General features: G+C 43.4%; 1 protein-coding gene across 2 annotated transcripts in view; it reads right to left on the bottom strand.

Moving 5' to 3' along the window:
- The window catches only part of pex5lb (peroxisomal biogenesis factor 5-like b), a 156,962-nt gene that overhangs the window by 78,040 nt on the left and 52,321 nt on the right, over nucleotides 1-26,601 (bottom strand). The window contains exons 2-3 of one of the 2 annotated variants that reach the window (XM_024435030.1): nucleotides 21,766-21,861; nucleotides 11,788-11,902 (exon numbers count right to left, since the gene is read on the bottom strand). In XM_024435030.1, the coding sequence (XP_024290798.1) occupies nucleotides 11,788-11,902; nucleotides 21,766-21,861 (211 nt within the window). The remainder of the gene's footprint in view (nucleotides 1-11,787; nucleotides 11,903-21,765; nucleotides 21,862-26,601) is intronic. The other variant, XM_024435031.1, reaches the window with a different exon arrangement.

The following is a 26,601-nucleotide window of genomic DNA, read 5'->3' as shown; positions in this document are numbered from 1 at the left end:
ACTTTTTCTGCCAGTACCGGATCCTCAAAGTTTAGTATCTCTGACAGGCTATCCACCTTCCCTTCTTGTGTCATCTGGAGGCACTTTGCATCAATAAGAGAGCCTCCCTTCAAGTGATTCTTTATTTATTTTATGTTAACTATTTCTGGGACTCTGGTAAAATAATTCCTGTCAGCCACTACCGCCCGGTTTGATCCGGTATGCCACTATCAACCTCACGTTTACATACCTGCTTGAGTTTGAGAGCCTTCTCATGCTGTTTAGCATCAATACACACCACCACCAAACTTCCAAAGACTTTTAGCAGACAACCTCTCCTACTTTACTATACAAATCACGAGCCAATTCGATCAGACTCACCGCCATTACTCCACTCTTGTCCTTAAACATAACCAACCCATTGAACTCCACTTCTCTCCATAAAACACTGATCGGAACCTCCCTCATTACCACTCTCCCCTGACTAGACCTGCAAAAGATCCTCAGTCTTCCGCTTCTTCATATCTACTCGCACTACTCTTCCTCCAACTTTGCCCCCTCCACTGCTACACTCCATCACATCCTCCTCAAGTCCTAACCCCCTTACATTTCCATCCATCCATCTCTGCTCCAGTCACAGCGCAGTGTTGGATAAACACCTCTACATCAACACTCAAAAATCTGTCGCTTTCCAATCCGAACACTGACAAAGCACAAACCAGCCGTCAACTGTTCGGTCTCCAGCTCCAACCAGCGTCTCTCCCGATTGGATCGAGCTAGCCCCAGCTGTCTCTCAGAATGGGCTTGCAGCAAATTCAAGATGTCACCTGTGGGTTGGACACGCCTCCAACCACACCCATAACTGCAGCCTTAAAGCACTACTACATAATAGGTCATTATAGTCACAACACAGTGTTAACATAGTCTTGTCGTGGCCAAAAGTTTTGAGAATGACACAAATATTAATTTTCACAAAGTCTGCTGCCTCAGTTTGTATGATCGCAATTTGCAAATACTCCAGAATGTTATGAAGAGTGATCAGATGAATTGCAATTAATTGCAAAGGCCCTCTTTGCCATGCAAATAAACTGAATCCCCCCCAAAACAACATTCACTGCATTTCAGCCCTGCCACAAAAGGACCAGCTGACATGTCAGTGATTCTCGTTAACACAGGGGTAAGTGTTGACGAGGACAAGGCTGGAGATCATTCTGTCATGCTGAATTATTGTTCCTCCATGGTTACCTGCAAGGAAACACGTGCAGTCATCATTGCTTTGCACAAAAAGTGCTTCACAGGCAAGGATATTGCTGCCAGTAAGATTGCACCTAAATCAACCATTTATCAGATCATCAAGAACTTCAAGAACTTCAACTTCAAGAGCGGTTCAATTGTTGTGAAGAAGGCTTCAGGGCGCCCAAGAAAGTCCAGCAAGCACAAGGACCGTCTCCTAAAGTTAATTTAGCTCCGGGATCGGGGCACCACCATTACAGAGCTTGCTCAGGAATGCCAGCAGGCAGGTGTGAGTGCATCTGCACACACGATGAGGCAAAGACCTTTGGAGGATGGCCTGGTGTCAAGAAGGGCAGCAAAGAAGCCACTTCTCTCCAGGAAAAACATCAGGGACAGACTGAAATTCTGCAGAAGGTGCAGAGATTGGACTGCTGAGAACTGGGGTAAATTTTCTCTGATGAATCCCCTTTCCGATTGTTTGGGGCGTCCGGAAAAAAGCTTGTCCGGAGAAGACAAGGTGAGCGCTACCATCAGTCCTGTGTCATGCCAACAGTAAAGCATCCTGAGACCATTCATGTGTGGGGTTGCTTCTCAGCCAAGGGAGTGGGCTCACTCACAATTTTGCCTAAGAACACAGCCATGAATAAAGAATGGTACCAATACATCCTCTGAGAGCTTCTCCCAACAATCCAGGAACAGTTTGGTGACGAACAATGCCTTTTCCAGCATGATGGAGCACCTTGCCATAAGGGAAAAAGTGATAAACTAAGTGGCTCAGGGAACAAAATATCAATATTTTGTGTTCATGGCCAGGAAACTCCCTAGACCTTAATCCCATTGAGAACTTGTGGTCAATCATCAAGAGCCGAGTGGACAAACAAAAACCCACAAATTCTGACAAACTCCAAGCATTGATTATGCAAGAATGGGCTACCATCAGTCAGGATGTGGCCCAGAAGTTAATTGACAGCATGCCAGGGTGGATTGCAGAAGTCTTGAAAAATAAGGGTCAACACTACAATTATTGACTCTTTGCATCAACTTCATGTAATTGTCAATAAAAGCCTTTGCCCCTTATGAAATGCTTGTTATTATACTTCAGTATTCCATTGTATATTTGTGTCATTCTCAAAACTTTTGATCACGACTGTACATCAACACATTTTCATATATTAATCATTTATTTTAGGGGCAACGTTTCCTTTCACGTTATGCTTTCTTGGTAACGCATGTTATAATATAATGTCTAAAAGACATCTGGATTCAGATTTGTGCCTATCCAGAAAATTTCCAATGAATTTTTGGAGTTGTCTGTAATCTCTAGAATATCAATAACGTGTCATGTAAAGATGTCCCGTGTTATGGACACTTTTCACCCAGTGAAAAGCCTGACAATAATTATGTTTACACAAAAAAAAGACCATGATAAGAAACAACTGGGTCTCTATGGACATGTAATAAATAATTTATAGCATGTATTATTGTCTAATGAAAATACAAAGCTATTTATTTTACATTTTCTTCACACATTTACCTCTCATCTCCCATTGTCAGTGATAACGCAGAACTACCAGTGTATGTATTGCATCCACATAAAGAGGCTGGAGTGGGACCAGTACAAAATTGACCCAGTCCTCATATGACATGTATCGTATAATAACTCAACAGGGTTGCCAGGTCCTATTTGCTGTTTCCATACTCTGAAATGTGAAGACATTCCCAGTTTTCATAAATAGGAATTATAACGTACACAGACCTACTTCAACAGGGGATATAGTTCCACGTTCTACCATTTAGTGTGATTACACAGTGGTGTCACCTATACGGTGGCGACCATATGTAACAGTATATCTTCCGTCCCTCTCCTTGCCCTACCTGGGCTCGAACCAGAGACCCTCTGCACACATCAACAACTGACACCCACGAAGCATAGTTAGCCATCACCACACAAAATCCACGGCCCTTGCAGAGCAAATGGGAACAACTACTTCAAGGTCTCAGAGCGAGTGACGTCACCGATTGAAACGTTATTAGCGTGCACCACCGCTAACTAGCCAGCCTTTTCACATCGGTTACACATACAGAAACAGTGGTCAATAGCCTAGGTCAGAGAAACATATTACAGTTGCGCAGTAGACCTAGGGCCTAGGCACAGGCTGCACTCACTGGCTACTGCAGAACTCCACCACAGCAAATCAAATCGAAATGTATTTGTCAAGCGCTTAACTCTACTTCTTGAACTGCATTGTTGGATTAGTTTATTTAGTAAATATGTTCTTAAGTTAAAAAAATGAAAAAAGTAACAATCAAATAACATTAACGAGGGGGTACCAGTATACAGGGGGTACCAGTACTGAGTCAATGTGCGGGTGTACAGGTTAGTCAACGTAATATTTACATTTGGGTAGGGGTAGAGTGACTATGCATAATGTGTCAATGTAAATAGTCCGGGGTGGCCATTTGATGAATTGTTCAGCAGTCTTATGGCTTGGGACTAGAAGCTGTTGAAGAGCCTTTTGGACCACAAAAAAAACATTCAAAGCTCATATCTCTGAGTGACTCAGCAACACCCATCTCGGCCCAGACTGCAACACGATGGCTTATTAACATATCAGCTTGTTTTCCGGTTTATGGTCGACAAAAAATATTGATGGGCTGCATTATTACATATTTAAATTAAACATTGTTTCTAAAATAAAAAAAATACCACTTGCTTCCAGGTGATTAATACAGCTAACACTAGCTAACAATGACTTACCAGATTAAGATGTCTGGCACTGGTATGACACCATCTTCAGTCCACATTTCTTGCTTTTCATTTTTCCTTTCAGCAGACATTTCTCCTGCAGCCAGTTTATCCATTTCTATGTAGATTTTTTGTTTTGTTTGACATAGACCATGTTAGTTAGAAAACTAACCAAACTATCCATTCGGGACAGGCTGGAATAATGGATAGTGTTTTGACTGGAATTGGCGTACCATTTGAATATAATTGGCACACTAATTTCATTGGCTGGGACCAAAGTGCACAACCATGCAAATAGATTTCACTGCTATCTTTCATGAGTGACGTCTATGTGGGTGTTCGTTTCCATGTCGACGTTGCACATCGTTGCACCTTTCGAACCAGACGGGCCCCCTCTTCCCGCCTGCAGTAACGTTACATTCACCGCTGAAACTGCATGAAGACCATATGGAGTGTCTACAAAGCGATAAAATAATATACAAGGTAAATTAATGTTAGGTGCCTAGCTACATTGTTGAAATATGATTAATGCCTGAGCTAAAAAAATCTTGGCTAGCAAAATGTAAACTGCAAGTCAATTGCTGCTATTATAATTGCTGTTTTCGGGCCACAGCTAGTTAGCTACCTGGAGCTTGTTTAGCTAGCTAGCTCGCTCACGTTTTCATGTCCACTATCTTTTCTGCTCAGGGGACAAGAGCACGCATGTGTGACCATGCAAAGGAAGAGGACGAGGAGGGAGAATGTAAGTAGTTAGCAAGCTACTAGCCTAGCTAATGTTAACAGTATAAGCAAAGATTATAAAACTAGCTAACCTCTTATCTATGGTATAAGCTATAAAAAGGTAGCTAGCTAGCTAAAAAGCTAAACTTTGTGAAATACCATGATTAGTTAGCCGGCTATACTTACCTAGCATTTGTCAATGTTAACATAAACGATCACATGCTGGATCTCTTCAAGAGTTCAGATTGTAAAACATATCTTTTCAGTCACCATTGGTCCTGAGATGGTGCTACAGTGAATAAAAAGCATGCAAACAAAAAAAACAACCAAATTTGGTTATTGAATGTCTCGTGTCTGGCATGATGAACTTTCCCGTCCTATATTTTCCAACCAACTATACTGAACAAAAATATAAACACAACATGTAGTGTGTTGGTCCCACTTTTCATGAGCTGACATAAAAGATGCCAGAAATGTTCCATGTGCACAAAAAGCTTATTTCTCTCAACGTCTGTGCACAAATGTGTTACCATCTCTGTTAGTGAGTATTTCTCCTTTGCCAAGATAATCCATCCACCTGACAGTTGTGGCATATTATGAAGCTGATTAAACTGCATGATCATTACACAGGTGCAACTTGTGCTGGGGACAATAAAAAGCCATTCTAAAATGTGCAGTTTTGTCTCACAACACAATGTCACAGATGTTAATTTCTCTACCATAAGCCACCTCCAACAATGTTTCAGAGAATTTGGCAGTACATCCAACAGGCTTCACAACCGCAGACCACGTGTAACCACACCACCCCAGGACCTCCACATTTGGCTTCTTCACTTGCGGGGTCGACTGAGAAGGGGGAAGGAGGGTGCTGAGGAGTATTTCTGTCTCTAATGAAGCCCTTTTGTTGGGAAAAACTCATTCTGATTGGCTAGGCCTATCTCCCAGGTGGGTGGACCTGGCTCCCAAGTCGGTGGGCCTATGCCCTCCCAGCCCCACCCATGGCTGCGTGCCTGCACAGTCGTGTGAAATCCATAGATAAAGGCCTCATTTATTTATTTAAATTGATTGATTTCCTTCTATGAACTGTAACTCAGTAAAATCTTTGAAATTGTTGCCTCTTGCGTTTATAATTTTATTCAGTTATGTTGTTGAAGTTCAAGTGAGTAGATGAACCAGGAATTGGTTCAATGGAAGATTAAAGCAGAGATCCTCCAGGCTCCAGTGGAAGACCTGGAGGCTGATCGAGCATTTCTGGAGCAGCAACTGAGCGAGTTGACTGCCGAAACAGAAGATAGGTGACATTATTCCAAATTAGGAACTGTTTAATTTAATATATTATGGTTTATGGATTCTCACTTAAATGTATTCTGTCAGTACAAAGAATAACAATAAGACAAAAATCTTCAGGTCTCTAGCACAATCTCCCACTGACGATACACTTTCACTGGCAGCCTTTAAATCAAAACTCAGGATAAGACCCAGATGCAGACAGCTAGAGTCACAGAGGTTAATTGACCCAAACAGGGGGCAGGCAAATGACAGGACAAAGGCAGGCAGAGGTCCGTAAACCAAGGCAGAGTCAATAAGGTACAGAACAGCAGGCAGGCTTGGGGTCAGAACAGACAGAGGGTTGTAAATAAGTCAGACAGGTACAGAACGGCAGGCAGGCTCGGAGTCAGGGCAGGCAGAATGGTCAGAACCGGGGAAACTAGGGAACATAACATGAGAAAGCAGGGAGATGGGAAAACGCGCTGGTAAGACGAAACGAACTGGCAACTGAGAACAAAAGGTATGAATACACTGGTGATAATTAGGAAGATGGGCGTCACCTGGAAGGGGTGGAGACAAGCACAAAGACAAGTGAAACAGACCAGGGTGTGACAGCAGCACCCCCCCCCCCCTTCCATATACGGCAACATTACATCTGGGCCAAGGGTATGCCGAGACCTCTAACAGCGGCTGATACCCCAGAGAACACTCAAAGGTCGAGAGCCCAGTGGCAGAGCAGGGGAGGGTGTTGCGGGCGTATTCAACCCACACAAGTTGCTGGCTCCAGGTGGTGGGGTTGGCGGAGACAAGGCAGCAATGAGTCGTATTCAGGTCGTGGTTGGCTTGCTCCGACTGGCCATTGGACTGCAGGTGGAACCCGGAGGACAGGCTGACGACCCAATGAGCGTGCAGAACTCCTTCCAGAACCGGGACGAGAACTGAGGACCCCGGTCAGAGACCATGTCCACTGGGAGTCCATGCAAACATTAGATGTGCTGCACCATGAGTTGGGCCATCTTTGGCAGAGGGTAGCTTGGGGAGAGGAATGAAGTGGGTGGCTTTGGAAAACCGGTCCACTACTGTCAGAATGGCGGTGTTGCCATCAGACGGGGGAAGACTCGTGATGAAGTCCAGGGATATGCAAGACCAGGGATGGTGAGGGACAGGCAATGGTTGAAGACTAGCCAGAGCTTGCCGAGGAGTCTTGTTCTGTGCACAGACTGTGCAGGCGGCGACGAACGCAGAGAAGTCTGGGACCATACCACCAAAAGCATTGCCGCACAAAGGTCAGTGTCCGACTGGAGCCCGGGTGGCAGGCAAGCCTGGAGGAGTGGGCCCACTCCAGGACTAAGGAGCGGACAGAGTCAGGCATAAACATCTGGATATCTGGGCCCCCTCCCCTGGGTTTGACTGGGAACGCTGTGCCTCACGAACCTGCTTCCCTATTCCCCAGATGAGTGCTGTCGCCAGACATGTGGGAAGAATGGTCTCAGGATCTGAGAGTGTAGCGGTGGGGCTATAACGGCGTGACAGTGCATCCGGCTTGATGTTCTTGGATCCTGGTCGGTAGGAGAGGGAGAAGTTAAACCGGGTGAAAAGCAGGGCCCACCTGGCTTGCCTGGAATCTAGACGCTTGGCGGTGGGGAGATATTCCAGGTTCCTATTGTCTGTCCACACAATGAACGAATGTTCCACCCCCTCCAACCAGTGTCTCCACTCCTCCAATGCCATGTTTACAACGAGAAGTTCACGATTCCCCACATCGTAGTTCCTCTCTGTGGCGTTGAGGTGATGTGAGAAGGCGCAGAGATTTAACTTGAGGTACAGGGCTGGGACAGGACAGTCCCCACTCCGACATCCGAAGCATCGGCCTCCACCACGAACTGACAGGAGGCGTGGTGGCGTGGTGCTTGAAGTCCCGGAACACCCGGTCAGCAGCTGGGGACCATGTGAACGAAACCATCGGAAAGGTGAGTGCAGACGGGGGAAACCAGGGTGCTGTAACCCCGGCTAAAGCGGCGAATCCCAAGAAGCGTTGCAGCTGCATTCTGGACGTAAGCTGGGGCCAATCCCCTACCCCTCTCACCTTCCCGGGATCTGTACATTGCAGTGATGATGTAACCAAGGAAGCGGATGGCGGGGCGATGGAATTCACATTTCTCCGCTTTCACAAAAAGCTGGTTCTCCAGGAGGCCCTGGGGGACCTATTGGACGTGGAGCACATGTTCTTGGGCTGAGTGGGAAGAAACGAGGATGTCATCAAGGTAGACGAAAACAAACCAGCTCAACATATCGTGGACAACGTCATTAACCAGGGCCTGGAACACAGCAGGGGCGTTGGTAAGTCCAAATGGCATGACCAGATATTCGTAGTGGCCGCTCGCCATGTTGAAGGCAGTCTTCCAGTCACCCCCTTCCCGTAAACACCAAATGGAGAAAACGGTGGACCCCTGGAGCGGCTCAAAGGCCGAGGCGATGAGGGGTAGAGGTTAGTGGTTCTTCACCGTGATGTCATTGAGGCCCGGGTAGTCGATGCATGGGCGCAGGGTTCGTCCTGCTCCACAAAGAAGAACCCTGCGCCGGCAAAGGAAACAATATAACGGATACACCCTGCAGCTAGAAAGTCCTCAATGTCGGTCTCCATAACCTTGGTCTACAGACCCAACAGATTACAGTCATCCCCAGGGCAGTGTGGTGCCTGGGAGAAAGTCAATCCCGCAGTCATAGGGACGGTGCGGAGGAAGTGAAGTGGCCCGGGCCTTACTGAAAACCTGCCGGAGGTCCTGGTACTCCTCGAGAATGGCGGAGAGGACCAGGGCAACTTCCGTGCCTGCAGGAAGATGCCCCGGGGCAGGCTGCCCCCGAGTCGGAGGGATTTTGACTGGTTCCCCCACAGCAGGATAGCATTGAAAGGTGTGCGAGTAAGGGGAGAGCAAAAGTTCTGTATGGCCCACTAGTGTACTCTTCTTTGATCACCTCCGATAATTTGTGAAGGAACATGTTTGAACAATGCTTCCGGGTTCGAGGTACTCTCAGCCGCAAACATGCAAAATTCAACCGCATAGTTTTCCACACTACGGGAGTCGTGACGTAGCTGGAGCAGCTAACAAGCAGCCGCTCTCCCGGACAACAGACAATCCTTCCAAACCTTCCGAACTTCTGCCACAAACTCCTCCAGACTGAGGCAGACAGAGGACAGTTGCTCCCACACCGCCACAGCCCAGGCGAGTGCCCTCCCGGACATCAGCGTTATGATGTACACTATCCTCGAGCGGTCCAAGGGGAACGAAGAAGACTGCAGCTCAAAAATGAGGGAGCACTGGGAGAGAAAAGCCTGGCAGGTTCCAGAATCTCCAGCGTAGCGCTCCGGAGGAGGCAAGCGGGGTCCTTGGGACACTCTGGTAGGCTGGGAGATTACTGCTGTGATCCGTTGCCCAGTAGGGAATCTGCGGAATTGCTCCAGCAATGTATCAAACGCCTGGTCATGGTGTTCTACCAGGGTATGGAGTCTCTCCATAAGACATTGCAGTAGCTCCTTGTGTCTTCCAATGGTGGCTCCTTGCAGGGAGACAGCTTTGTGGAGCTGGTGTGAATGCTGGGTCAGTCAGGGCCAGTTCGTTCTATCAGAACTCAGGATAAGACCCAAATGCAGACAGCTAGTCACAGAGGTATATTGACCCACACAGCAAGCAGGCAAAAGACAGGTCAAAAGCAGGCAGAGGTCAGTAATCCAGGTCAGAGTCAATAAGGTACAGAACAGCAGGGAGACCCGGGGACAGGACAGGCAGAGGTACGTAAACCGGTCAGGCAGGTACAGAATGGCCAAAACCGGGGGAACTAGGGAACTTAAGAAAGCAGGCAGACTGGAAAACACGCTGGTAAGACTTGACAAGACAGGACGAACTGGCAACAAACAGAACACAGGTATAAATACACTGGGGATAATGAGGAAGATGGGCAACGCCTGGAGGGGGGTAGAGACAAACACAAAGACAGGTGAAACAGATCAGAGTGTAACAGCCTTTAGCCATTAGGCCAAAAATGTTGATTGACAATTATGATTTTTACTAATTAAAATATTGATTTTAACATTATGCCCCTGATGCGTTTCTTCATCACCGACTAGGAAAGACAAGTTTAGATAAATCAAGAGGGAAACAATCTCTATGCTCTATTTCCCCATGTGCTCCAGTGGTAATTTCAGTCATTCCAACAAAAGTTGCACACATGGATGTGTTGGGTGGTTATAGCATATTAACTTAAGATAGTCTTTCGCTTTATTTAGATGGTCCCAATGCATATCTACAGAGGGTTACTAGTGTTAGTCTGTAGACTTTCAACTAACTAAGTTGGATCTGGTTGGTCCCTAGATGGGAGACCAGATGCTGCTGGAAGTGGTGTTGGAGGGCCAGTAGGAGTCAATCTTTCCTCTGGTCTAAAAAAAGATCCCAATACCCCAGGGCAGTATTTGGAGACATTGCCTTCTGTAGGGTGTCGTCTTTCATTAAACAGGTGTCTTAACTCTCTGTGGTCACTAATGATCCCATGGCACTTATCGTAAGATTGGGGTGTTAACCCCGGTCTCCTGGCTAAATTCCCATACCATCATCCCCAGCTTACAATTGGCTCATTCATCCACCTTCCACTCCACTGTAACCATTCCCCAGGTCGTTGCTGTAAATGAGAATGTCTTCCCAGTCAACTTACCTGGTATAATAAGGATAAAAAAATAGCAGGACGCATGTTCTGTACCAGCTTCCTTCTTTTCACTCTGTCATCTAGGTTAGTATTGTGGCGTAACTACAATGTTGATCCATCCTCGACGCCTAAAATGACATACCCAAATCTAACTGCCTGTAGCTCAGGACCTGATGCAAGGATATGCATATTCTTGATACCATTTGAAGTTTGTGGAAATGTGAAACACATTAGATCTGGTTAAAGTTAATACAAAGAATAAAAGCATGTTTTTTTTTCTTCTCCATCTTTGAAATACAACAGAAAGTCCAATATTTAACTTAGGAATCTACGCGCAATTTAGATTTTGGCCACTAGATGACAGCAGTGTATGTGCAAAGTTTGAGACTGATGCAATGAACCATTGTATTTCTGTTCAAAATGTTGTATCAAGACTGCCCAAATGTGCCTAATTGGTTTATTAATTCATTTTCAAGTTCATAACTGTGCACTCTCCTCAAACAATAGCATGATATTCTTTCACTGTAATAGCTACTGTAAATTGGACAGTGCAGTTAGATTAACAATTTAAGCTTTCTGCCCAGATCATATATGTCTATGTCCTGGGAAATGTTCTTCATACTTAAAACATCATGCTAATCACATTAGGTCAACCGTCCCATGGGGGGGGACGACCAGGTTAACAAAGGGGTTGAAGGTTAACAAAGGGGTTGAATACTTACTGACTAATGAAATTTCAGTTTTACATAATTTTATGTGAAAAAAAAAACAATTCAACTTCGACATTATGGGGTATTGTGTGTGGGGTAGCTTTGAGATGCCTGCCAATTGGAACATTTTTGCGGTTTATCTGTATATTGAACCATGTCATGTGCCGTTGTTTAAAAACTCTGTGGATAGTCCTAAAACAATGACGTCATATCTGAATTCCGGCATCTTTATGAACCTTTGCCATTGATTCAGGTGTGCTTGTACTGGAATACTTCAAGTGTAACTGGCTGGGGGCCCTTGAGGAGAGCTATGGCAAACACTTGCCTAGGGGAAGGGTGGGGCAGGGAACAATTTGGGACTGGCTGAGAGAGAATGAGAGGAGAGGAGCAGATGAGGGCATTAATGAGTTGTGGGTAATGAGAGAGGGCTACCTGCTGTGTTGGAGGTGACCGGCCGGACCACAGGTCCATCGATGCGGCTCTCTGACAGGAAGTCGTCGATGGAGGGGCTCAGCAGCGGGCGGCTCTCTTGCTGCTCACCGACCAGCTGGGGAGGAGAGACGCAGTGAGGAAAACAGAAAACAAAAAAACAAAAACACTTCAGGAGAAGGATACGCCATAGTAGGAGTCTGCAACTCGTGGCTTGTGAGCCAAATCCAGCCCACAAACCGATTTGATGTGGCACACCAAGGTTGTCTTTTTTATGTTGTTGAATATCCCTGGTCAACAGTTGATGCCCTATTTTGTTTATGTATAACACTCTTAGGTTAGATACAGTAACGGAAGGCAAACTTGAGGGGGGCTAAAGTCCATTTCAATCTAAGAGTCAATTTAGAAACTACTATCAACTGGTTATGGAACACTTCAAGTTTATGCCTGAATTCATAGGGATTGAGATGAATCGGATCACAGCTAAGCTAAACACGTTGAGGATGAGAAAAATAACTGATTTTGATGAAGCATAACCAAAAGAGGAGCGATGGTGAAACATACAACACATAATGAAACAGCTGCCAACATCCCTTGACCATACGAGTTGAGAAACAGATCTTCAAATCATAAAACGGGAAAAATAACATATGTCATTTATGATTTTTCATTTGAGAATGAAAAATTATATTTATTTACTTCACTTGACTAAATAGTGACCCTGAGTATTCCTTGATGTTCAATAAACACAGACCAGCTTACAGTAAAATGTAATGTAATACAATATATGATATCCTTTACTATCTATTGTTGAAGGATGATATATAGCACATGACAGATATATTTAGATCCCATATATGTCAGATTGTGCAACATTGGGGATGTTACATAGACCACTTACGGACATAAAACTATATATGGAACAGTGCATTGCCTTCAAACATAAGCAGGAGCTGGGAGATAGAGAGCACCGCTTCCTCTACCATAGACACCATCCACCATTAAACCACCGTGCGTGTATTTGTCCGTGCGTATTATGTTCGGCGAGGACATACATGCCCATGTGCACTATGGATGGTCGCCCATGTCTATTTGGGAAGGAAAATGAGAGAGGGTCTGAGTGTGACCTAGAGTCATAACTGTCTCTGTGAGGTAGACTCTAATGACTCAGACATTACAACCCCTTTAATTAGGAATGAGAAAAACAATTTGGAATGGCTTTTATTTTTTAATTTCACCTTCATTTAACTAGGTAGGCTAGTTTACAACTGCGACCTGGCCAAGATAAAGCAAAGCAGTGCGACACAAACAACAGAGTTACTCATCGAACAAACAAACATACAGGCAATAATACAATAGAAAAAGTATATATACAGTGTGTGCAAATGAGGTAGGATAAGGGAGGTAAGGCAATAAATAGGCCATAGTGGTGAAATAATTACAATATAGCAATTAAACACTGGAGTGATAGATGTGCAGAAGATGAGTGTGCAAGTAGAGATACTGGGGTGCAAAGGAGCAAAATAAATAAAATAAATAACAGTATGGGGATGAGGTAGTTGGATGGGCAATTTACAGATGGGTTGTGTACAGGTGCAGTGATCTGTAAACTGCTCTGACAGCTGGAGCTTAAAGCTAGTGAGGAAGATATGAGTCTCCAGCTTCAGTGATTTTTGCAGTTTGTTCCAGTCATTGGCGGCAGAGAACTGGAAGGAAAGGTGGCTAAAGGAGAGATTGGTTTTGGGGGTGACCAGTGAAATATACCTGCTGGAGCACGTCCTACGTGTGGGTGCTGCTATGGTGACTAGTGAGCTGAGATAAGGCGGGGCTTTACCTAGCAAGGACTTATAGATGACCTGGAGCCAGTGGATTTGGCGACGAATATGAAGCGAGGGCCAGCTAACAAGAGCATACAGGTCGCAGTGGTAGGTAGTATATGGGGCTTTGGTGACAAAACGGACAGCACTGTGATAGCAAATTGGATGCAGTCTGAGTAGAGTGTTGGAGGCTATTTTGTAGATGACATCGCCGAATTCAAGGATCGGTAGGATAGTCAGTTTCACAAGGATATGTTTGGCAGCATGAGTGAAGAATGCTTTGTTGCGAAATAGAAAGCCGATTCTAGATTTAATTTTGGACTGGAGATGCTTAATGCGAGTCTGGAAGGAGAGTTTACAGTCTAACCAGACACCTAGGTATTTGTAGTTGTCCACATATTCTTAATCAGAACTGTCCAGAGTAGTGATGCAGGATGGGTGGGCAGGTACGGACAGCGATCGGTTGAAGAGCATGCATTTAGTTTTACTTGCATTTAAGAGCAGTTGGACAGGGAGAGTTGTATGGCAGAGGGAGAGTTGTATGGCATTGAAGCTCATCTGGAAGTTGGTTAACACAGTGTCCAAAGAAGGGCCAGAGGTATACAGAATGGTATCGTCTGCGTAGAGGTGGATCAAAGAATCACCAGCAGCAAGAGCGACATCATTGATGTATACAGAGAAAAGAGTCGCCTGAGAATTGAAAAAAAGAGGCCTGAGAATTGAACCATGTGGCACCCCCATAGAGACTGCCAGAGGTCCGGACAACAGGCCCTCCGATTTGACACACTGAACTCTGTCTGAGAAGTAGTTGGTGAACCTGGCGAGGCTGTCATTTGTGAAGCCAAGGCTGTTGAGTCTGCCGATAAGAATGTGGTGATGAATGTGGTGATTGACAGAGTCGAAAGCCTTGGCCAGGTCGATGAAAACAGCTGCAAAGTATTGTCTCTTATCGATGGCGGTTATGATATCGTTTAGGATCTTGAGCGTGTCTGAGGTGCACCCATGACCAGCTCAGAAACCGGATTGCATATCAGAGAAGGTACGGTGGAATTCGAAATGGTCGGTGATCTGTTTGTTAACTTGGCTTTCGAAGAACTTAGAAAAGGCAAGGTAGGATAGAAATAGGTCTGTAACAGTTTGAGTCTAGAGTGTCTCCCCCTTTGGAAAGCTGCCGCAGTCATCCCCCCTCTTCAATTTTTGGGGATCTCGGACAATACGAAAGAGGTTGAAGAGGCTAGTAGTAGGGGCTGCAATAATTTCGACACAATTTTAGACTGAGAGCGTCCAGACTGTGTCGCCCGGCTGATTTGTAGGGGCCCAGATTTTGCAGCTCTTTCAGAACATCGGCTATATGGATTTGGGTGAAGGAGAAATGGGGGAGGCTTGGGCAAGTTGCTGTGGGGGGTGCAGGGCTGTTGACCAGGGAAGGGGTAGCCAGGTGGAAATCATGGCCAGCCGTACTAAAATGCTTCTTGAAATTATCAATTACCGGGAATTTATCGGTGGTGACAGTGTATCCTAGCCTCAGTGCAGTGGGCAGCTGGGAGGAGGTGCTCTTATTCTCCATGGACTTTACAGTGTCCCAGAACTTTTGGGAGTTTGTGCTACAGGATGCAAATTTCTGTTTGAAAAAGCTAGCCTTTGCTTTCCTAACTGCCTGTGTATATTGGTTCCTAACTTCCCTGAAAAGTTCAATATCGCGGGGGCAATACGCCACAGGATGTTTTTGTGCTTCTCAAGGGAAGTCAGGTCTGGAGTGAACCAAGGTCTATATCTGTTCATGGTTCTACATTTTTTGAATGGGGCATGCTTATTTAAGATGGTGAGGAAAGCACTTTTAAAGAATAACCAAGCATCCGCTACTGATGCAATGAGGTCAATATCCATCCAGGATACCCGGGCTAGGTCGATTAGAAAGGCCTGCTCGTTGAAGTATTTTAGGGAGCGTTTGACAGTGATGCGGGGTGGTCGTTTGACCGCAGACCCATTACGGACGCAGGCAAAGAGGCAGTGATTGCTGAGATCCTGGTTGAAGACAGAAGAGGTGTATATGGAGGGCAGGTTGGTTCGGATGATATCTATGAGGGGGCCGTGTTTACGGATTTGGGGTTATACCTGGTAGGTTCATTGATCATTTGTGTGAGATTGAGGGCATTAAGCTTGGATTGTAGGATGGCCGGGGTGTTAAGCATGTCCCAGTTTAGGTCACCTAACAGCACGAGCTCTGAAGATAGATGGCGGGCAATCAATTCACATATGGTGTCCAGGGCACAGCTGGGGGCAGAAGGTGGTCTATAGCAAGCAACAACAGTGACTTGCTTCTGGAAAGGTTTATTTTTAATAGTCGAAGCTCGAATTGATTGGGCACAGACCTGGATAGTAAGACAGAACTCTGCAGGCTAACTCTGCCCAATTTGGCAGTTCTTTCTTATCGGAAAATGTTATAGTTAGGGACAGAAATTTCAGGGTTTTTGGTGGCCTTCCTAAGCCAGGATTCAGATACGGCTAGGACATCCGGGTTGGCAGAGTGTGCTAAAGCAGTGAATAAAACAAACCTAGGGAGGAGGCTTCTAATGTTAACATGCATGAAACCAAAGCTTTTACGGTTACAGAAGTTAACAAATGAGAACGCCTGGGGAATGAGAGTGGGGCTAGGAACTGCAGGGCCACCCAGCCAAACTGGGCAATCGGGGAGAAGGGAGTGAGGTGACCAAGAACCCAATGGTAACTGACAGAGCTGCAGAGTTCGTCTGTGGAGATGGGAGAACCTTCCAGAAGGACAACCATCGATGCAGCACTCCAACAATCAGATCTTTATGGTACAGTGTTCGGACGGAAGCCACTCCTCAGTAAAAGACGTGACAGCCCACTTGGAGTTTGCCAAAAGGTACCTAAAGGAAACAAGATTCTCTGATCTGATGAAACTAAGACTGAACTTTTTGACCTGAATGCAAAGTGTCACATCTAGAGGAAACCAAGCACCTCTCATCACCTGGCCAATACCATCCCCTCGGTGAAGCATTGTGGTGGCAGAATCATGCTGTGGGGATTTTTTCAGAGGCAGGGACAGGGAGACTAGTCAGGATCGAGGGAAAGACGAGAAGAGCAAAGTACAGAGAGATCCTTGATGAAAACCTGCTCCAGAGCACTCAGGACCTCAGACTGGAGCGAAGGTTCACCTTCCAATAGGACAACAACCCTAGGCCCACAGCCAAGACAATGCAGAAGTGGCTTCGGGGACAAGTCTCTGAATGTCCTTGAAGCACCCAGCCGGTGCCTGGACTTGAACCCGATCTAACATCTCTATAGAAACCTGAAAATAGCTGTGCATCGACGCTCACCATCCAACCTGACAGAGCTTGAGAGGATCTGGAAAGAAGAATGGGAGAAACTCCCCAAATACAAGTGTGCCACACTTGTAGTGTCATACCCAAAAAGACTCGAGGCTGTAATCATTACCAAAGGTGTTTCAGCAAAGTATTGAGTAAAGGGTCTGAATACTTACGTAAATGTGATATTCTATTAAAAAGGATGTTAACCTGTTTTTGCTTTGTTTATTATAGGGTATTGTGTGGAGATTGACGAGGGGAAAAAACAATTTAATTCATTTTAGAAATGTACATTTTTGGGGAAAAAGTGAAGAGGTCCGATTACCTTCTGAATTTGATCTATTATCAAATCACAGAGGAGTAATCATCCTACTCTTAAAGCTTAACCATGGCCTAATCCCTGGCTGTAGACATTGCCAGTATCACAGACGATCTGTTCTAGTCCCCAAATCTGCTCTGCTCTAGAAATCCTAATTCACATTAGATGAGATGTATGAAGTCAACTTCAATGTGAATGGCCGGAGACAGTACGTCACCAGGGTCAGGGTTAATTCCATTTAAATTCAATCAATTCAATGCTTTTCAATGAGGACAACTACCGAATTGACTCAATGCGCATAGAGTGGATACACATGGATGATTGTCAAAATTGTAAACAGCACGTCAGTTTTGGATACATTGACACGGCAGGCACACTGTAGCTAGCAAAATAGGTGAAGAAGTGATTGCTAACTATTGTAAACTATTTTAGCTGGCATACTAATCATCTTGAATAACTGTGGGGCGAAACAATTCACTTAAATCAGCCACCACAAATCGCTTTGCTAGCAAAACAATAGTTTCTCCAAAATGGCAAGGTAATTCCAGCAATATTAACTTTTTGATTTTCTAAGCGTATTGAAATGGAATTGACTTCAACCCTGGTACCCATATTATTTGAAATGGATGATGAGGAGCGGCATATACGAGTGAAGTACTATGAAAGGAATCTTGTGTTATTGGAAGGAAAGCGACATTGCTCAGGTTGAGAAAAAAAGTCTATAAATACATTTGATTGATTGATTGCCACTTTCTGTAATATATTTAATACTGGTTTAAGGCTTCAATTCCACAAACATTGGAGCTTCCAAAGATCATAGAGCACAAAAATAAACTACAGTTTACCATAGAATAATGCAGTATTTACTAGAGGTCGGTCGATTATGATTTTTTCAACACCGATACCGATTATTACCAACCAAAAAAAGCCGATACAGATTAAAATCGGCCGATTTTATATATATATTTGAAATAATGAAAATTACAACAATACTGAATGAACAATTAACACTTATTTTAACTTAATATAATACATCAATAAAATCTATTTAGTCTCAAATAAAGAAACATGTTCAATTTGGTATAAATAATGCAAAAACAGTGTTGGAGAAGAAAATAAAAGTGCAATATGTGCCATGTAAAAAAGCTAACGTTTAAGTTCCTTGCTCAGAACATATGAAAGCTTGTGGTTCCTTTAAACATGAGTCTTCATAAATCCCAGTTAAGAGGTTTTAGGTTGTAGTTAAAGGAATTATAGGACTTTTTCTCTCTATACCATTTGTATTTCATAGACCTTTTTTCTATTGAATGTTCTTATAGGCACTATCGTATTGCCAGCCTAATCTCAGGAGTTGATATGCTTGACGTCATAAACAGCGCTGCGCTTCAAGCATTGCGAAAAGCTGCTGGCAAACGCAGGAACGTGCTGTTTGATTGAATGCTTACGAGCCTGCTGCTGCCTACCACCGCTCAGTCAGAATGCTCTATCAAATATCAAATCATAGACTTATCTATAATAAACTCACAGAAATTCAAGCTTTATGTCATTAATATGGTCAAATCCAGAAACTATAATTTCTAAAACAAAACGTTTATTCCTTCAGTGAAATACGGAACCGTTCCGTATTTTATCGAAAGGGTGGCAACCCTAAGTCTAAATATTGCTGTTACATTGCACAACCTTCAATGTTGTCATAATTATGTAAAATTCTGGCAAATTAATCACGGTCTATGTTAGGAAGAAATGGTCTTCACGCAGTTCGCAATGAGCCAGTTCGCAACGGCCCAAACTGCTGCCTATACCCAGACTCCGCTTACACTGAACGCAAGAGAAGTGACAATTTCAGGCACCCATTGATTATATGCAACGCAGGACAAGCTAGTTAAATTAATAATATCAACCATGTGTAGTTAACTAGTGATTATGTTAAGAGTGATTGTTTTTAATAAGATAAGTTTAATGCTAGCTAGCAACTTACCATGGCTCCTTGCTGCCTGCACTTGCGTAACAGGTGGTCAGCCTGCCACGCAGTCTCCTCGTGAATTGCAATATAATCAGCCATAATCGGCATCCAAAAATGCTGATCACCGATTGTTATGAAAACTTTTTAAAAAATTTTTTATTTAAATTTAAAATTTAAAAATAAAAATACAAATCGGCCCTAATTCAAATCTGCCATTCCACTGAATCGGTCGACCTCTAGTATTTACTATAGAATTCTGTAGTAAACTGCAGAAAATATAGTACACTCTGTAGTAGCCCTCAATCACGTGTAGTACTTACTATGCAATTGTGTAGTACACTGTAGAATACTATATTAACACTACAGTAAAAAAACAAAACACTAGTTAATATTATAGTAATGACCGCAAAAACACAACAGTTTAACTATAGTAGTACTACAGTATTTAACTTGCATATACCCTGCCTATTCCCCTCGCACATATCGCAATGTGTGCCGCCCATAAGTGAGAAACCTACATGCCAAGGATAGACCATAGACCAGCACTGGATGGACAAAACTGGGAAGTTTAAGTGGCGAAGATAGTTTACCATCACCTTTGTTGATAATATCAGATATGGGCGTGTTCCATTTTAGATTGGCTTGGAATGTCACGCCGAGCACTTTGGTGCTGGTCACCAAATGATGGATAATGGCAGTGGTGGGTCAGGATTGTGGCTGAAACAGGCTTACGTGACTTTGCACATTGTTGGGTTGAGCTTAATCTTGTTTTGTTCTGACCAGTCAGCTAGTTGGTTAAGGAGCAGTTGTATGGTGGAAGTGTCACATCATTCTTCCATGAGAAATTCCATAATTTCGTTGATGGTGGTGTAAAACACTGTCTCAGGCACCGCTCCAGAATCTCACATAAGTGTTCAATTGGGTTGAGATCTGGTGACTGAGATGACCATGACATATGGTTTACATTGTTTTTATGCTCATAAAACCATTCAATGACCACTCGTGCCCTGTGGATGGGGGCATTGTCATCCTGGAAGAGACCACTGGCATCAGCATAGAAATGATTCACCACAGGTTGAAGGTGATCACTCAGAAAGGCTGCGCATTTATTGCCGTTTACCTTGCCATCTAAGGGGTTGAGTGGACCTAAACCATGTCAGGAAAATGCACACCGTAACAGAGCAGCCAGAAGTTATTATTTATTTTGGCAATTACTTGTATATAGGCTATACATATGTCAAGGAGTCATAATAAGGAAAATATACTGTAGAACTAACGGGAATGTAAGGGGCGAAACAGTGCATTCAGTGTGCTTCGAGACTGTTACTGGGGGGCAACAAGCACATACATTTCTACCATCAGCATTTAAATAAAACAAGCTACTAAAACACCAAAAGCCTATTTCATTGCATAGTAGAATATATTGACGAGCCAAAATAGAAAAAATGTAATTATCCATTTCTGGGGTAACAAATATAGTATTACTGCATGGGATAACTAAGAGATCAGTTTTGCAAATACAGCATATTCGCGAAAATAAAATGTTGCATTAAAGCACACTTCACACACAAAATCATATAAAATAAAAAAAAGATTGCTTGGATTGGAGCAGAAAAGAAAAGCTAAGCAGCATCTAAGTTTCTCATTTTGAATTGAACTGTTGAAATCATAGTCTGCATGCGTGCATGTATAGATATATATATATATATATATATATATATATATATATATATATATATATATATATTTATATTTTTTTTTTTTTTTTGGTACTTTTACCCCTTTTTCTCCCCAATTTCGGGATATCCAATTAGTATTTAGACTTATCCCATCGCTGCGATTCCTGTACGGACTCGGTAGAGGCAAAGGTCGAGAGCCACGCGTCCTCCGAAACATGACCCTGACAAGCCGCACTGCACGCTTAACCCGGAAGCCAGCCGCACCAATGTGTTGGAGGAAACAACGTACAACTGGCGACCATGTCAGCGTGCAGGCGCACGGCCAGCCACAGGAGTCGCTGGAGCGCGATGGGACACCCCAGGTTATTTCATGGTTTTAAAATGAACATGTGAAAATGTCATGCATTGTTTTAGAACAGAAATATAAATTGACGATACCAATATTTTTTAGAAGGCCTTGAGTAAATGTTGCAGTTTGTTTTCAGAAATAGAAAGTTGCAGCTGCAGAACAGATTTGACATTCTCTTTTTACTTTTGATTGTTGTAAAGGGTCTAGACACAGCTCCAGCTTGCAAAAATACATGCACATGCTGCCAGCCGCAAGCCAAGTAAATAGGAACAGCATTGGTGATATGTTGGTAGTTGTTTCAAGTCCCAGGGGGGCACTGCAAGAAACACTGCCACTGGCACTGCATTTAACCTTAATTGGTTCACTGCCAGGCTGTATATAAAAATGTGTGCAGAATTCTAAGCCATGTGAGTTGCTTAGCAGACACTGCAAGCCAAAGTAAAGAAATCGAAAAAAGCAGGTGTACAGTATACCAAACCAGGAAGTGATTGATTGCTGCTTCCTGTCAGTGGTCGTCATGCCCACCTTGGTTGTCACGGTGAGGAGGGGGTTTCCTTCTGAGGATGCCTTTTTACCCGGAAGCTCCTTCAGCACCATGGCAACAGCCCTTTCCCCTTTCCCCTATAACAGTGAGATCAACAATGACTTGTGTCAGCGGTGATAAATGGTTTCTATTCCACTTCCTCAATTTACCATTTAATGGCCTGTTATAACCATAGATATAGAATTGCTAGAACAAAAAAAATAAATCTGACTGGCAACTTGACAGTGTACTCATGGGTAAACTCAATATGGCCACCTGTACACCTATCACAGAACATTGACTTGAATGTGAAAGTCCATTCTAGTAATTCAAATTCTATAGTTTTAATTGAACTTATACTGTAGAAGAAAAAAACTGAAAGTGGATGCTGACAATGTCTTTTATATCAAGGAATTGAATAGGCAGTTTGAAATAACTTATAAACGGGTGGTCCACTACAGAAATCTGAATTGAAGTAGATCATTACCTTAAAAGGATTACTTAATATACGGTTTCATGTTCAGATTATGACAAAGAAAAAGGCATATAGAGTCTGATAAATGGATGGGCTGCCCCTTTAAACTGAAGACAACCGTGTGAGGGGCAGCATGACATAATCAGAGTATCTTGAAATTGACTGACCTTCATGTCTTAAAAGTAATGATTTACTGTCATTTCTCTTTGCTTATTTGAGCTGTTCTTGCGATAATATGGACTTGGTCTTTTACCGAATAGGGCTACCTTCTCACAACACAACTGATTGTCACAAATACATTGAGGAAATGAATTACAGAAATGAATTGAACAAGGCACACATGTTAATTGAAATGCATTCCAGGTGACCACCTCATGAAGCTGGTTGAGAGAATGCCAAGAGTGTGCAAAGCTGTCATCAAGGCAAAGGGTGGCTTTTGCAAATAAAAATATATTTTGAAAAATAAACAAAAAAATATATTTTGTTTAACACTATTTTTGGTTACTACATGATTCCAGGTGTTATTTCATAATGTTGTCTTCACCATTATTCTACATTGCAGAAAATTGTAAAAAGAAAGAAAAAGCCATGAATAAGGTGTCCAAACTTTTGACTGGTACTGTACATACAGTGCATTCGAAAAGTATTCAGACCTTAACTTTTTCCACATTGTTATGTTACAACCTTATTCTTAAATTAATTAAATCGTTTTTCCCATCATCAATCTAGACACAATACCCCATTATGACAAAGAAAAAACCTTTAAGACACTGAAATATCACATTAACATAAGTATTCAGACCCTTTACTCAGAACTTTGTTGAAGCACCTTTGGCAGAGATCCTCTCAAGCTCTGTCAGGTTGGATAGGGAGTGTCGCTGCACAGCTATTTTCAGGTCTCTCCTGACATGTTCGATCGGGTTCAAGTCCGGGGTCTGGCTGGGCCACTCAAGGACATTCAGAGACTTGTCCTGAAGCCACTCCTGTGTTGTCTTGGCTGTGTGCTTAGGGTTGTTGTCCTGTTGGAAGGTGAACTTTCACCCCAGTCGGAGGTCCTGAGAGCTCTGGAGAAGGTTTTCATCAAGGATCTCTGTACTTTTCTCAGTTCATCTTTACCTTGATCCTGACTAATATCCCCACAGCATGATGCTGTCCCCACGCTTCACCGTAGGGATGGTGCCAGGTTTCCTCCAGATTTGACGCTTAGAATTCAGCCAAAGAGTTCAAGCTTGGATTCATCAGACTAGAGAATCTTGTTTCTCATGTTCAGAGTCCTTTAAGGGCCTTTTTGGCAAACTCCAAGTGGGGTGTCATGTCCTTTTACTGAGGAGTGGCTTCCATCTGGCCACTTTACCATTTAAAAAGCCTAATTGGTGGAGTGCTGCAGAGATGGTTGTCCTTCTGGAATGTTCTGCCATCTTCACAGAGGAACTCTGATTCTTGGTCAACTCCCTGACGCATACCCTACTCTCTGACGATTGCTCAGTTTGGCCGGGGCGGACAGCTCTAGGAAGAGTCTAGGTGGTTCAAAACTTCCATTTAAGAATGATGGGGCCACTTGGGGACCATCAATGCTGCAGAAATGTTTTGGTACCCTTCCGCAGATATGGGTCTAAACAATTCTATTCGACCTCATGGTGTGGTTTTTGCTCTGACATACACTTTCAATTGTGGGACCTTATATAGACAACAGGTACAGTGGGCAAAAAAGTATTTAGTCAGCCACCAATTGTGCAAGTTCTCCCACTTAAAAAGATGAGGCCTGTAATTTTCATCATAGGTACACTTCAACTATGACAGACAAAATGAGAAATAAAAATCCAGAATATCACATTGTAGGATTTTTAATGAATTTATTTGCAAATTATGATGGAAAATAAGTATTTGGTCAATAACAAAAGTTTCTCAGTACTTTGTTATATACCCTTTGTTGGCAATGACAGAGGTCAAACGTTTTCTGTAAGTCTTCACAAGGTTTTCACACACTGTTGCTGGTATTTTGGTCCATTCCTCCATGCAGATCTCCTCTAGAGCAGTGACGTTTTGGGGCTGTTGCTGGGCAACACGGACTTTCAATTCCCTCCAAAGACTTTCTATGGGGTTGAGATCTGAAGACTGGCTAGGCCACTCCAGGACCTTGAAATGCTTCTTACGAAGCCACTCCTTCTTTGGCCGGGCGGTGTGTTTGGGATCATTGTCATGCTGAAATACCCAGCCATGATTTATCTTCAATGCCCTTGCTGATGGAAGGAGGTTTTCACTCAAAATCTCACGATACATGGCCCCATTCATTCTTACCTTTACACGGATCAGTCGTCCTGGTCCCTTTGCAGAAAAACAGCCCCAAAGCATGATGTTTCCACCCCCATGCTTCACAGTAGGCATGGTGTTCTTTGGATGTAACTCAGCATTCTTTGGTCCTCCAAACACAACGAGTTGAGTTTTTACCAAAATGTTATATTTTGGTTTCATCTTCTTCTGGATCATCCAAATGCTCTCTAGCAAACTTCAGACGGGCCTGGGCATGTACTGGCTTAAGCAGGGGGACACATCTGGCACTGCAGGATTTGAGTCCCTGGCGGCGTAGTGTGTTACTGATGGTAGGCTTTGTTACTTTGGTCCCAGCTCTCTGCAGGTCATTCACTAGGTCCCCCCGTGTGGTTCTGGGATTTTTGCTCACCGTTCTTGTGATAATTTTGACCCCACGGGGTGAGATATTGCGTGGAGCCCCAGATCGAGGGAGATTATCAGTGGTCTTGTATGTCTTCCATTTCCTAATAATTGCTCCCACAGTTGATTTCTTCAAACCAAGCTGCTTACCTATTGCAGATTCAGTCTTCCCAGCCTGGTGCAGGTCTACAATTTTGTTTCTGGTGTCCTTTGACAGCTCTTTGGTCTTGGCCATAGTGGAGTGTGACGTTGTGGACAGGTGTCTTTTATACTGATAACAAGTTCAAACAGGTGCCATTAATACAGGTAACGACTGGAGGACAGAGGAGCCTCTTAAAGAAGAAGTTACAGGTCTGTGAGAGCCAGAAATCTTGCTTGTTTGTAGGTGACCAAATACTTATTTTCCACCATCATTTGCAAATAAATACATTAATATTCCTACAATGTGATTTTCAGGATTTTTTTTCTCTCATTTTGTCTGTCATAATTGAAGTGTACCTATGATGAAAATTACAGGCCTCTCATCTTTTTAAGTGGGAGAACTTGCACAATTGGTGGCTGACTAAATACTTTTTTGCCCCACTGTATGTGCCTTCCAAATCATGTCCAATCAATTGAATTTACCACAGGTGGACTCCAATCAAGTTGTATAAACATCAAGGATGATCAATGGAAACAGGATGTACCTGAGCTCAATTTCTAGTGTCATAGTAAAGGGTCTGAACACTTACGTAAATAAGGTGTGTTTGTTTATTGTTTGTTTATTTTGCAAAAAATGTGGGGGTATATGGGGGTAACATTACCACGCAAAGGTTAAAGGCACAGTGTTGTATTTTGAGAGGTTCTTGAGTAAGCTAAGTAGCCAATGGGCAGAGGGTAGCATAATTTGTCTGGTTCTCTAATAATGGTATGGGAATAATAACTATTTCGTAAAGTGTTTTTTTATCAAACAAAACATTGTCACCCCCTTGTCTGAAGGACAAGTGGATAAACAGGTTAATGTTAAACCCTCCCTAGTCTCATGCAATGTAGGCCTACATTTTACACCAAACATTGGCTGGTACTGTAGGCTGAATAATAGAACAGCTATTTCCACGTAAAATGTTATAGAAAGCATTTTTTTATGGTACGCTAATCTGGTAGGTCTACATTATGATCAAATAGCCACAGTAGCCTACATGACAACTGTCTGAAACTAACTTAAAGCGGATACAGCCTCAGTGTTCATAGTAAACGCACACTGGAAGTTGCAGAATTTTCACTCAGAAGACAAAGAAATGTGCTTAGTGCCAAACATTTGAGAGAACACTGGTCCAGGTTTCTGTTATTACAACTCAATATAGAAATTAGTTTTGATGGAAAGATGAAATCAGTCTCCACTACAATCCTTTGAGTGACAGAGCTAGAATCAACTTCCGGCGCCGACAGAGATGGCCGCCTCGCTTCGCGTTCCTAGGAAACTATGCAGTTTTTTGTTTTTTTTACGTGTTATTTCTTACATTGGTACCCCAGGTCATCTTAGGTTTCATTACATACAGTCGAGAAGAACTACTGAATATAAGAGCAGCATCAACTCACCATCAGTACAACCAAGAATATGACATTCGCGAAGCGGATCCTGTGTTCTGCCTTTCACCCAGGACAACGGAATGGATCCCAGCCGGCGACCCAAAAAAACGACTTTCGTAAAAGG

Source organism: Oncorhynchus tshawytscha, linkage group LG10 (genome assembly GCF_018296145.1).
Source record: "Oncorhynchus tshawytscha isolate Ot180627B linkage group LG10, Otsh_v2.0, whole genome shotgun sequence".
Classification (NCBI taxonomy): domain Eukaryota; kingdom Metazoa; phylum Chordata; class Actinopteri; order Salmoniformes; family Salmonidae; genus Oncorhynchus; species Oncorhynchus tshawytscha.
This window is presented reverse-complemented; position numbering and strand designations above follow the sequence as displayed.